The 13,838-nt window shown below is 43.7% G+C and overlaps 1 protein-coding gene across 7 annotated transcripts in view; it reads left to right on the top strand.

The window, feature by feature from the left end:
• vps54 (VPS54 subunit of GARP complex) overlaps positions 1-13,838 on the top strand; it is a 142,195-nt gene that overhangs the window by 77,806 nt on the left and 50,551 nt on the right. For all 7 annotated transcript variants that reach the window (XM_070889763.1, XM_070889764.1, XM_070889760.1 and 4 more), the window contains exon 13: positions 7,438-7,567. In XM_070889763.1, the coding sequence (XP_070745864.1) occupies positions 7,438-7,567 (130 nt within the window). The remainder of the gene's footprint in view (positions 1-7,437; positions 7,568-13,838) is intronic.

The following is a 13,838-nucleotide window of genomic DNA, read 5'->3' as shown; positions in this document are numbered from 1 at the left end:
TTTCAATTTTATTCAAATTAAATCTTATTCCAGTTACTATGTTTATCAAGTTACTGTATGTTTAATAAATTCTTTTGTTCACCTTAGCCATTCTTGTGTAGTGTCTCATTTGCAGAATAAGAGAAGGAATAATCAACAAGGTGGGATAGAGTGGGCAGGCAGGCAATGGTGAAACGTGCCATTTCACTGTTCAAGCAAAGCGATGAATTATGAGCTACTGACATAAGGCTTTTGCAGTGGCAAACTCCACGAGGCCTCCCCTGTGGTGGTGGTGGCATGGGTTCATCGCCAGGCTCCTCATCCACGTTGTCGTCGTCCTCTTCCTCCTCCTCCCACTCCTCCCCTCCTCATGTGGTCCTGCAGTCTCCAGTGACAAATCCTGTCCCCTCATGATGGCTAAGTTGTGTAGCATGCAGCACACCACAATGAACTCAGAGACCTGCTGAGGGGAGTATTGCAGGCAGCCTCCAGAGTGGTCCAGGCATGGTCCAGAGTGGAAGCGCTGCTTGAGCACTCCAATTGTCTTTTCGACAATATTGCGTGTGGCTATATGGCTGTTATTGTAGAGATGTTCGGCTTCTGTCTTAGGGTTCCGGAGGGGGGGTCATGAACCAATTGGCGAGGCCGTAACCTTTGTCCCCCAGCATTTAGCTTTGGCCTTGTGGCTGATGCTCGAACAGGATTGAGACACTGCTCTCACGAAAGATGAAAGTATCATGGATGCTCCCTGGAAATTGGGCATATACTGTCATGATACGCTGAGTATGGTGGAATCCCTTTCGGTTTCGGTAAAACACTGGATCCTCTAAAGGTGCTCGCGGGGCGATGTGTGTACAGTCAATGGTAGGCTGAACCTTGGGGAAGCCAGCAATTCGTGCAAAACCTATAGCCCTCTCATTATGTGCCTCCTTGGTCATCGGGAACTTTATAAAGTCCATCCTGCATGCGTACAGTGCAGTAGTCACCTGATGAATGCAGCAATGTGTAGGATACTGCGAGATGGAGCATATGTCCCCTGCTGATACCTGAAAGGAGCCGGAGGCATAGAAGGCAAGTGCCGCAGTCACCTTCACCTCGTCGGGCAGTGCAGCGCTGTTGCCGCTAGTAGGCTGTAGGTCTACCTTTGAGTTGGTATATCTCTGTGATCACCTCTTTTCGGAAGCACAGCCTTCAAAGGCATTGTGCATCAGACAGCTGCAGGTATGAGCGCTGTTTCCTGTAAACACGTGGGGGGTGTAAGGCCTCCTCCCCATACGTCTGTGACCTCTTCGATTAAGCTCAAAGTGCTCTTCAATAGGCCGCCTTCCAGCTCGACACTGCATAGATAAAGCTGCCAGGAATAATGACAGATAGTCCCCATTTTTTTAAATGTCCTTAAATATCCTTAAAAACGAACTATAACCTCACATAAAGCTCACTGTGTAAAACTCAGCCTTCCCTCCAAATCCTTTATGAACTGAACTTCTGCTCCGTTTTTCAAGACAGCGCCATGTGCCCCCTGGACCTGACTTGGTAAGACTTGATTTTTTTTGTGCGGGCCGTAAAAATGTCGATATCAGCGAATTTTCCGCCCCTGGCCTAAACTTTGTGCGACTTGTTTAGCGTTCCAAAAAATTACTTTTTCCGCCTCGCCATGGCGCAAAACGGGTGCAAACCTGCCGAATTTCTAACCCTATGCCTCTGTTTATAACCCCAAGTAACCCATATGCTTTTTTTAACCATCTTATCAACTTGTTCTGCCACCTTTAATGATTTGTGTATTTGGACACCAAGGTCTCTCTGCTCCTCAACACTTTTCAGAAACGTGCCATTTAGGTGGTTCAAGAAGAATATGCGTTACTGGGTTTATAAATAGAGGAATAGAATATAAAAAACAAAGAGATCATGCTGGAATTTTCTAAATCGCTGGTTAGGCCTCAGCCATACTGTCTTTGCATATTTGTCTCCCAAAGTGCATCACTTCACACTTTTCCGCATTGAACTCCACCTTCCTTGCTTCTTCCCATTTCACCATCCTGTCTGTCATCCTGAAGGCTATAACTATCCTCATCACTATCTACTACTTAGCTACATTTTGTATCGTCTGCAAACTTTATAACATTGGTCCCTACACCTGAATCTGTGTCGTTTATAAAAATTGAAAAGAGTAATGGACCCAAAACTGACCCTTGGGGAGCACCACCTGTAAACCATGTCCTCATCTGAAAACCATCCATCCAACCCCATGGTCTGCTTCCTGTCACTCAGCCAATTCTCTATCCATACTGACACTTTCTCCTTAATTCCATGGGTTTCCATCTTCTTAACAATCCTCCTGTGTGGCACTTGTTGAATGTATTTCGAAACTCCATATATACATTTACTGCACAGCCTTGATCAACCTTCTGTTACCTCATCAAAGAATTCAATTGTTAGTCAGACACGACTTAACTTAAAGTAACTTAAAATAAATTCCATCAGAATGTAATCTAATGTTTATATATGGCAGTGTGTCTGATAGTTAGGAAGTAGATATTACCTTTTAAGACCATCTGACTGTAGAAGTATGCTAACAAATGGCACCCTTTAAACAGAAAAGATAATCTACTTATAAGAGTTCAGCGGATTATTGCAGCTTTGCATTAACAAGATTGAAGGGGCACACTATAAGCCCATTGTTGCAATCTTCCTTGCCAACAATTTTTTATTCATATTTAACTGAACTGACATCACCAAATGACTTGCTGCTTGTGCAACATTTTAGGATAACTGCTTATTTATCAAACTCAAACTTAATGGTTCGTGATCAGTTAAGAACAAAGCTTGATTTTAAATTCATAACTTATCTAATGGAATGTGATACATAGTTTTTAGCACAAATAATTTCAAATTATAGAGCTAGTGGAATTTGCCACATGATATGGCAGCATCTGATTCTGTAGCAGGAGCAACATTTGCCTTGCAGAGACCCTGGAGCAAAAGTTTGATTTGGGGGGCCAGACAATGATACTAAATACTACCAACTTAATCTGGTGTCAAATCTGCACAGATACGATCATGAAAAGACATGTTTGTAATGGGTAATATAAAAACTGTTGACGGAATGATTAGGGATTCACTATTACCAGTGCTTAGGTGTCCTTTTACTGGGTCCACTCGGGGCACTAAGCAGTTGCACAGGTTGCACTATGTCTGTCTCCAGGTTCTTTTATAGCAGTGGCAGGTGATGCGGGATCTGTGCTGACCACTGGGTGGCAGTACAACCACATTTCTTTATCGAACAGCTGAGTAAGATCGTACATAAGTTTAGGAATGACAGACACAATTCAGCCTTAACAGCAAATCCCAAAATTATTGCTGTGCTTGTCTGCAGTCTATGCTTTGCGAGGTAATTAATACTTTGCGGGGTGGATTTCTGTGTTAATGAAGGTAGTGCCTGCATGATTTCTTTTTGAATGAGAATGCTCTTGATGTGTTCGAAATGCTTTGTTTTTAACTCTTAAATTTTCTAACAAATTGGTATTTGAAGGTCACCTTCATCGAACCCAGAATGTAGCCATTTAATTGATGACATGAAGCAGATGTATTCCAATCCTAAAGAAACCTGCATCAATCCAATACCTTACTTAATCCATAGTCCTGTCTCTTACCTAATCGTAGTTTCCTGGTCAATTAAGGCCTGCCCTTTTAAATCATTGCGTACCTAATGTTTTATTTACGAAGAACGGGTTTCAGCAGAAACAATACTGCCCAACAGCTTCAAAATATGTAATTAAATGTGTCAGACCGGCTCTGCGCATTGACTTGGTTGAGTGCATTTACTTGCCTACAACAATAAAATGCATTTCATCTGAAAGCGTTGACCGTTGATATCTCAGGAGACATGACGTATCCAAGAGTAGTAAGCACTTTGGGGTTGAGTGTATCCGTATTGTTATTGTCTTATTTAAAAGAGCATCATCCTACTGGCTGGGAAGCGATCATTTATAGTGATCACTCCGATTAGGATTAACTGATACTATTAACGTAGCTTGATTTCAATACAAAGATGGACTGAAAACCTAGTGTGGTTTTCTTTTCAGTAAAAGTATTTAAGAAGTATTGCTATGCACTCTGTTTTCCTAAATTTGGAGCTACCATTCTCGACCAGACCATTGGGGAACAATGCTAAAATGGGATGCATTTCTCCACAGGGACAGAATGACGATCAATCTGTCTTGTTCTCACTTAATAAAAACTTAACCATTGATAGCTTAGCACATCCATACTCTACAAAAGTTCTTGTGATAAAATTAATGTTAATGCTTGGAAAATGGGAATAATGGGAAGCAGTAGCAGGACATTTGGAAAAGCAAAATTCGGCCAGGCAGAGTCAGCTTGGATTTATGAAGGGAAGTCATGTTTGACAAATTTGCTGGAATTCTTTGAGGATGTAACGAACAGGGTGGCTAAAGGGGAACCAGTGGATGTGGTGTATTTGGACTTCCAGAAGGAATTTGACAAGGTGCCATGTAAAAGGTTACTGCACAAGATAAAAGTTCACAGGGGTTGGGGGTAATATATTAGCATGAATAGAGGATTGGCTAACTAACAGAAAACAGAGAGTCGGGATAAATGGTTCATTCTCTGGTTGGCAATCAGTAACTAGTGGGGCGCTGCAGGGATCAGTGATGGGAGGAAAAGCAATGTGTGAGGAGGACACACAAAATCTGCAAAAGGACATAGACAGGCTAAGTGAGTGGGCAAAAATTTGGCAGATGGAGTACAATGTTGGAAAGTGTGAGGTCATGCACCTTGGCAGAAAAAAATCAAAGAGCAAGTTATTATTTAAATGGAGAAAGTTTGCAAAGTGCCGCAGTACAGCGGGACCTGGGGGTACTTGTGCATGAAACACAAAAGGATAGTGTAGTGTATGAATAAAGAGTATGACCAGATACTATGAGCTCAAAGTAAAGTGTGACCTTAGTCTTTTATTGCAGGTCTCCAGAGTGCCTCTGCAGCCTGTGAGGCCTCAAGTACAGGTGCTCCCAAGAGATTGTGGGATCCCTTGGGACTCCAGGGGATGAGCCCTCTGGTGGTTAAACAAGGCATTTACAGGTTTACATATATAACATAGTATGCAGATACAGCAAGTGATCAGGAAGGCCAATGGAATCTTGGCCTTTATTGCAAAGGGCATGGAGTATAAAAGCAGGGAAGTCTTGCTACAGCTATACAGAGTATTGGTGAGGCCACACCTGGAATACTGCGTGCAGTTTTGGTTTCCATATTTACGAAAGGATATACATGCTTTGGAGGCAGTTCAGAGAAGGTTCACTAGGTTGATTCTGGAGATGAAGGGGTTGACTTATGAGGAAAGGTTGAGTAGGTTGGGCCTCTACTCATTGGAATTCAGAAGAATGAGAGGTGATCTTAGTGAAATGTATAAGATTATGAGGGGGCTTGACCAGGTGGATGCAGAGAGGATGTTTCCACTGATGGGGGAGACTAGAACTAGAGGGCATGATCTAAGAGGTCACCCATTTGAAACTGAGATAAGGAGAAATTTCTTCTCCGAGGCTTGTAAATCTGTGGAATTCGCTGCCTCAGAGAGCTGTGGAAGTTGGGACATTGAATAAATTTAAGACAGAAATAGCTTCTTAAACGATAAGGGGTTATGGGGAGCGGGCAGGGAAGTGGAGCTGAGTCCATGATCAGATCAGCCAGGATCTTATTGAATGGCGGAGCAGGCTCGAGGGGCTGTATGGCCTACTCCTGCCCCTATTATGTTCTTACGACCAGATTCACAATTGGTATTAGCTACCAAACAAAAGTTTTGAGTTTTCACATCTTGGGGTGATGTCTCACTTTCCATTGCACTTTAATTGAATTTAATTCAATCTTAGCTGGGCTTCTGGATAGAATTTGTATAAAAGTCAACTTCATGTGGCTTGTCAGCACTGCTGGCCAGTTGTGGACTAAGAATAGTGTGGGACAAATCCATTCATTCATTCTTTCATTGGCAGTCACTTGGAGTCGAGGCTGACTTGCTTCCACTCTAAAAGTGAGTTCTCAGGTGACTGAGTCACCCAATGTGGGACCTACAGTCTCTGCACAGGTGGGGCAAACAGTGGTTGAAGGAAAGGGTGGGTGGGGAGCCTGGTTTGCCGCACGCTCCTTCCACTGTCTACGCTTGTTTTCTGCATGCTCTCGGCGATGGGACTCGAGGTGCTCAGCGCCCTCCCGGATGCTCTTCCTCCACTTTGGCCGGTCTTGAGCCAGGGATTCCCAGGAGTCGGTGGTGATGTTGCACTTTGTCATGGAGCCTTTGAGGGTGTTCTTGAAGCGTTTTCTCTGCCCACCTGGGGCTCGCTTGCCATGTAGGAGTTCCGAGTAGAGCCTTTGCTGCCGGAGTCTCGTGTCGAGCATGTGGACGATGTGGCCCACCCAACAGAACTGATTGAGTGTGGTCAGTGCTTCGATGTTGGCCTGAGTGAGAACACTGACAGCGAGCCTGTCTTGCCAATGGATTTTCAGGATCTTGCGGAGGCAGCGCTGGTGGTACTTCTCCAGCGCTTTGAGGTGCCTGCTGTATATAGTCCATGTCTCTGAGCCATATAGGAGGGCAGGTATCACTACTGCCCTGGACCATGAGCTTGGTGCCAGGTTTGAGATCCTGGTCTTCAAACACTCTCTTCCTCAGGTGACCGAATGCTGTGCAGGCACACTGAAGGCAGTATTTGGACCTTGTCGCCAATGTCTGCTCTTGCTGACAGTAGGCTCCCGAGGTATGGAAAATAGTCCACCTTGTCCAAGGTCTCGTCGTGGATTTTGATAATCGGTAGGGCGGTGCTGTGTGGTGGGATCAGGTTGGTAGAGGACCTTTGTCTTATAGATGTTTAGCGTTAGGCCCATGCTCGTGTATGCTTCGGTGATGGTGTTGAAGATGGCTTGGAGTTCGACCTCCGAGTGTGCACAGACGCAAGCGTCGGCTGCGTACTGTAGTTCAATAACAGAGGATGGGACGATCTTGAATCTGGCCTGGAGGCAGCGGAAATTGAACAGATTCCTATCTGTTCTATAATTTAGCTCCACTCCAGCAGGGAGCTTGCTATGAGTGAGATGGAGCATTGCAGCAAGGAAGATCGAAAAGAGCGTTTGTGCGATGACACAGCCTTGCTTGACCCCAGTCCAGACGTGAATTGGGTCTGTGGTGGATCCATTGGTCAGGATCACGGCTTGCATGTCGTCGTGGAGCAGACTGAGGATGGTGACAAACTTTTGAGGGCAGTCAATAATGGAGGAGGATGCTCCATAATCCCTCATGGTTGACGTGTCAAAGGCCGAGGAGGATGCGTGATGGGTGGTGTGTTTTGGGAAATGAAAAGGGATCTTTCCAAAACAAAAATCTTGGTGTTTTGTTTCTTCAGCTGAAACCATTATTTGAATTGAAACAGAATCCTCTGTCTTTGTTTTCAGGGTAAGTGGTGACATGCGACTAACAGAATTAGAACTTGGCAGAGTTGCCAATAACATTCAAGAACTTCTCTACAGTGCTTCTGACATCTGCCATGATCGGTGTGTTAAGTTTCTTATGGCTAGAGCGAAGGTAAACTAAATTATTGTTCAATTCTAAAATGTCACTGTTCTGTTTTAATGTGTAATTTGATGGTGTGTGCTGTCTTGCATTAATCGTTTCATTGCAAAAGGCTTTATTTTCTTCACATTGTATAAAATACCATTTCTGAAGTGCATAAATCTTGGTTGCAAAATTCCATGAGCATCAAGCCACTGTTCTAATAGGTTTTAAGCCTTTCTGATTTTCACCTTTCTAACTGGGTACTTTGTATTTTTGTTCACCAATCTAATTATGTAAAATCGTTCTCCTCAATTCCATTACATTCCATCAAAAAAATTGCACACAATTACTTTGTAGCATACAAAGTTTCTCGTTACCATGGCAGTTAGACTTAAACTGAAAATTGAGAATTGTTTCAAGTGTAAATTTAATGTGAGTGAATTGTCACACTGCTCCAAAGACTAAAATGGTAAATAAGTAACCTCCAGAAACCTGCGTATCTGATGTCAATGACTGGGCATTCGATTTAAGGAGCCTGCATCCTACTCCACACTTGTTATTGTCTGGGCTCGCCTTCTGGGCCTATCTCTGCTCTGCTCTCACTCTCCTCTGTAAATTGCATTGATTCCTTAATGCTAGCTACTTGCTCTACACTCCAAACCTCAACCTGATACCCTACACCTTGGTGTGTTGGCCGCCTTCTCGACCTGTCTGTTCCATTTCTAGCTCTGCCAGATACACAGTCTGACAGACGTAGCCACGCGGAATGCAGTGGGAGATTCTCTGTTCTGTGTAAAATGTGTTCCTAACCTGACCCCTCTCCCCAGCAGCACCCACCGCCACCTGAAGCTGCTGTCAGCCAGAACTAACGGTAAATTAGTGACAGGATCTGCTGTTTCAAGGCCAGTGGATAAAGCTGGCAGAAGCTCGTTCCCTGGAGCAGCCCGTATTCCTGCCCAGGAGAGAAGGGTGGGGTTGGGGTCCTGTAAGAGCGGGTACTGCTACTTTATATTGAAAAGCTTATTTGAAAAGAAGTATGACTTGAAGCTGCCAGTGAAGAGGAAATTACGTGTAAACTCAGATAATCATTGATGTTGGTGGACTTAAGTATAGTATGTGTGGGTCATGGATTTTTGGGCTGGAAAGGAGATGAGGTCACTCAATAATTATGCAGTATAAGTGCTTTGGAATGTCCTGAGGTCATGAAAGTTAATTATTTTATTCAGAACCTCCTTACAAACTTGGATGCTTAGTATAGCCCTTCTAAAAGCTGCCTTTCTTTTTGCTTGTTGTTCTTGAGTTCTTGTTCAGGGACAAACAATGAATACAGCTCTTATTACAAAATACATTTTTTTCAAATCAAGCAGTGCCAAATTTTGAAAATTAAATTTTTATCACACATGTAAATAAATAAGCAAACACTTTAATATAGTAATTGAATTACATCGGGTCTACAGCACAGAAACAGGCCATTTGGCCAGCTGGTCTATTCCTACGTTTATGCTCTACACGAGCCTCTGCCCACCCTTCATCATCTCACCTATCAACATAACCTGCTATTCCTTTCTCCCTTGTGTGTCTTTCTCCCTCTTGTGTTTAGCTTCCCCTTAAATCTGCTGTCATCACCCCCTCCTCAAAAAAAAAGCAACCCTCGACCCCCTCCGTCCTTACAAACTACCGCCCATCTCCAACTTCCATTTCCTCTCGAGCCTTGAACGTGTTGTTGCCTCCCAAATCCGTGCCCATCTTTCCCGCCAATCCGGTTTCCATGCCGACCACAGTACCGAAACGGCTCTTATCAAAGTCACAAATGACATCCTTTGTGACTGACAAAGGCAAAATATCCCTCCTCGTCCTTCTTGACTTGTCTGCAGCCTTTGACACGGTTGACCACTCTATCCTTCTCCAACCTCTCCACCGTCATCCAGCTGGATGCGACTGCACTCGCCTGGTTCCATTCTCATCTATCTAATCATAGCCAGAGTATCACCTGCAACGGCTTCTCTTCTTGTCCCTGCATCGTTACCTCTGGTGTCCCCCAAGGATCATTCCTTGGCCCCCTCCTATTTCTCATCGACATGTTGTCCCTTGGCGACATCATCCGAAAATACAGCACCAGTTTTCCACATGTACACTGAGCTCTACCTCACTACCACTTCTCTCGACCCCTCCACGGTCTCTAAATTGTCAGACTGCTTGTTCGACATCCAGTTCTGGATGAGCAGAAATTTTCTCCAGTTAAATATTGGGAAGACTGAAGCCATTGTTTTCAGTCCCCGCCACAAACTCTGTTCCCTAGCCACTGACGTCATTCCTCTCCCCAACTTCAGTCTGATGCTGAACCAGACTGTTTGCAATCTTGGTATCACATTTGACCATTAATTGAGCTTTCGTTACTATATCCGCAGCATAGCTAAGACCGCCTATTTCCACCGCCGTAACATCGCCCGTCTCTGCCCTTGCCTCAGCTCACCTGCTGCCTTCGTTACTATTCCAACAGCACTCCTGGCTGGCCTCCCACATTCTACCCTACCTAAACTAAAGGTGATCAAAAAATCGGCTGCCTGTGTCCTAACTCACACCAAGTCCCACTCACCCATCACTCCTGTGCTCGCTGACCTACATTGGCTTCCGGTTAAGCAACGCCTCGATTTCAAATTTCTCATCTTTTTTTTTCCAATCTCTCCATGGCCTCGCCCCTCCCTATCTCTGTAATCTCCTCCAGCCCCCCCCCCCCCCCACCCCCCGAGATGTCCGTGCTCCTCTAATTCTGCCCTCTTGAGCATCCCTGATTATAATCGCTCAACCATTGCTGGCCGTGCCTTCTGTTGCCTAGGACCCAAGCTTTGGAACTCCCTTTCTAAGCCTCTTCCCGCCTCTACTTCTCTTTCCTCCTTCAAGATGCTCATTAAAAACATACCTCTTTGACCAAGCTTTTGGTCACCGACGCTAATTTCTACTTACGTGGTCCTGTGTTAAATATTTTATCTTGTATTGCTCCTGTGAAGCGCCTTAGAACATAAGAAATAGGAACAGGAGTAGGCCATACGGCCCCTCGAGCCTGCTCCGCCATTCAATAAGATCATGGCTGATCTGATCATGAACTCAGCTCCACTTCCCCGCCCGCTCCCCATAGCCCTTTATCCCCTTATCGTTCAAGAAACTGTCTATTTCTGTCTTAAATTTATTCAATGTCCCAGCTTCCACAGCTCTCCGAGGCAGCAAATTCCACAGATTTACAACCCTCAGAGAAGAAATTCCTCCTCATCTCTGTTTTAAATGGGCGGTCCCTTATTCTAAGATCATGCCCTCTAGTTCTAGTCTCCGCCATCAGTGCAAACATCCTCTCTGCATCCACCTTGTCAAGCCCCCTTATAATCTGATACATTTCGATAAGATCACCTCTCATTCTTCTGAACTCTATTGAGTAGAGGCCCAACCTGCTCAACCTTCCTTCATAAGTTAACCCCCTCATCCCCGGAATCAACCTAGTGAACCTTCTCTGAACTGCCTCCAAAGCAAGTATATCCTTTCGTAAATATGGAAACCAAAACTGCACGCAGTATTCCAGGTGTGGCCTCACCAGTACCCTGTATAGCTGTAGCAAGACTTCACTGCTTTTATACTCCATGCCCTTTGCAATAAAGGCCAAGATTCCATTGGCCTTCCTGATCACTTGCTGCACATGCATACTATCCTTTTGTATTTCAGGCACAAGTACCCCCAGGTCCCGCTGTACTGCGGCACTTTTGCAATCTTTCTCCATTTAAATAATAACTTGCTCTTTGATTTTTTTCTGCCAAAGTGCATGATCTCACACTTTCCAACATTATACTCCATCTGCCAAATTTTTGCCCACTCACTTAGCAGATTTTTTGTGTCCTCCTCACACTTTGCTTTTCCTCCCATCTTTGTATTGTTAGCAAACTTGGCTATGTTACACTCAGTCCCTTCTTCCACGTCGTTAATATAGATTGTAAATAGTTGGGGTCCCAGCACTGATCCCTGCGGCACCCTACTAGTTACTGGTTGCCAACCAGAGAATGAACCATTTATCCCGACTCTGTTTTCTGTTAGTTAGCCAATCCTCTATCCATGCTAATATATTACCCCCAACCCTGTGAACCTTTACCGTGTGCAGTAACCTTTTATGTGGCACCTCGTCAAATGCCTTCTGGAAGTCCAAATACACCACATCCACTGGTTCACCTTTATCTACCCTGTTTGTTATATCCTCAAAGAACTCCAGCAAATTTGTCAAACGTGACTTCCCTTCATAAATCCATATTGACTCTGCCTGACCGAATTTTGCTCATCCAAATGTCCTGCTACTGCTTCTTTAATAATGGACTCCAACATTTTCCCAACCACAGATGTTAGGCTAACTGGTCTATAGTTTCCTGCTTTTTGTCTGCCTCCTTTTTTAAATAGGGGCGTTACATTTGCAGTTTTCCAATCTGCTGGGACCTCCCCAGAATCCAGGGAATTTTGGTAAATTACAACCAATGTATCCACAATCCCTGCCGCTACTTCTCTTAAGACCCGAGGATGCAAGCCATCAAGTCCAGGGGATTTATCTGCCTTTAGTCCCATTATCTTACTGAGTACCACCTCCTTAGTGATTGTGATTGTTAAGCTCCTCCCCCCTATAGCCCCTTGACTATCCACTGTTGGAAATTGTTAGTGCCCTCTACCGTAAAAACTGATACAAAATATTTGTTCAGAGTTTCTGCCATCTCCATGTTCCCCAATACTAGTTCCCCGGTCTCTAAGGGACCAACATTTACTTTAGCCACTCTTTTCCTTTTTATATACCTATAGAAACTCTCATTATCTGTTTTTATATTTGTGTGCTAGTTTACTTTCATAGTCTATCTTCCCTTTCTTAATCATTTTTTTAGTCATTCTTTGCTGGCTTTTAAAAGCTTCCCAATCTTCTGTCCTCCCACTAGTTTTGGCCACTTTGTATGTCCTTGTTTTTAATTGGATACCATCCTTTATTTCTTTAGTTAGCCATGGATGGCTATCTTTTCTCTTACACCCTTTCCTCCTCACTGGAATATATTTTTCTTGAGAGTTGTGAAATATCTCCTTAAATGTACACCACTGTTCATCAACCATCCTACACTTTAATCTATTTTCCCAGTCCACTTTACCCAACTCTGCCCTCATACCTTCATAGTCTCCTTTATTTAAGCTTAGTACGCTGGTTAGAGATCCAACTTTCTCACCCATCTGAATTTGAAATTCAATCGTGCTATGATCACTCATTCCAAGGGATCAATTTACTAGGAAATTGTTTATTAATCCTATCTCATTACACAGGACCAGATCTAAGATAGCCTGCCCCCTGGTTGGTTCTGTTACATACTGCTCAAGGAACCCATCCCTTATGCACTCTATGAACTCCTCCTCAAGGCTACCCTGACCAAATTGATTTGTCCAATCAATATGGAGGTTAAAATCACCCATGATTATTGCGGTTCCCTTTTTACAAGCCCCCACTATTTCCTGGTTTATGCTCCGACCAACAGAGTTGCTACTGTTAGGGGGCCTATAGACTATGCCCACCAGTGACTTTTTTCCCTTATTGTTCCTTATCTCCACCCAAACTGTTTCAACACCCTTATCATTTGAGCCAATATCGTTTCTTACTATTGCAGTTTCACTACATAAAAGGCACTATATAAATACAAGTTGTTAAATGTATCTGCAATTTGCCTCAACCACTCCTATATTAAGGTCCTATGAAAATGACCAAATTCCAAAGTTCATGTTTTGTTATTTTGATTTAAAAAAAACACATTCAAATGACCTTTAATAATAATCAGCAGGTGGTTTTAGTTGTTTCTTTTCCAACAATGGAAAGCAGGAGAATGGCTGGGGCTTACAGATGGCAAATCCTGACTTGCTTGCTGTCAATCAAAAGCAATTCTGGGTGTTGTATGCTCAAATGTATGATTGGAGCTGTAGCCTGGTACCTTGTTCACTATCTTCAGCTTTATTCTGATGATTCCCAGAGTGATGGCTCTGGGAATAGCTATGAACTCAAGATCCTGGCTTCTCAGACAGTCATGGGCATTTGATTAAAATGCCTCCAGCAACAGTTGTAGACAGAGAGGGATTCATATCTCGGCTGAGGATTTGGAAAGAGACACTGAGATGGTGAAGTATTCTTGATTGGTTTCAAGAAAATAAATGCTCTTTTAAGTACCCACTTCAGGTATCTAAATATATTTATTCCCTCACATACCACACTTACTTAGAAATAAATCTTTGCATGTGATATGGGGAGCAATTC

Source organism: Pristiophorus japonicus, chromosome 9 (assembly GCF_044704955.1).
Source record: "Pristiophorus japonicus isolate sPriJap1 chromosome 9, sPriJap1.hap1, whole genome shotgun sequence".
In the NCBI taxonomy this organism is placed as follows: Eukaryota; Metazoa; Chordata; class Chondrichthyes; family Pristiophoridae; genus Pristiophorus; species Pristiophorus japonicus.
This window is presented reverse-complemented; position numbering and strand designations above follow the sequence as displayed.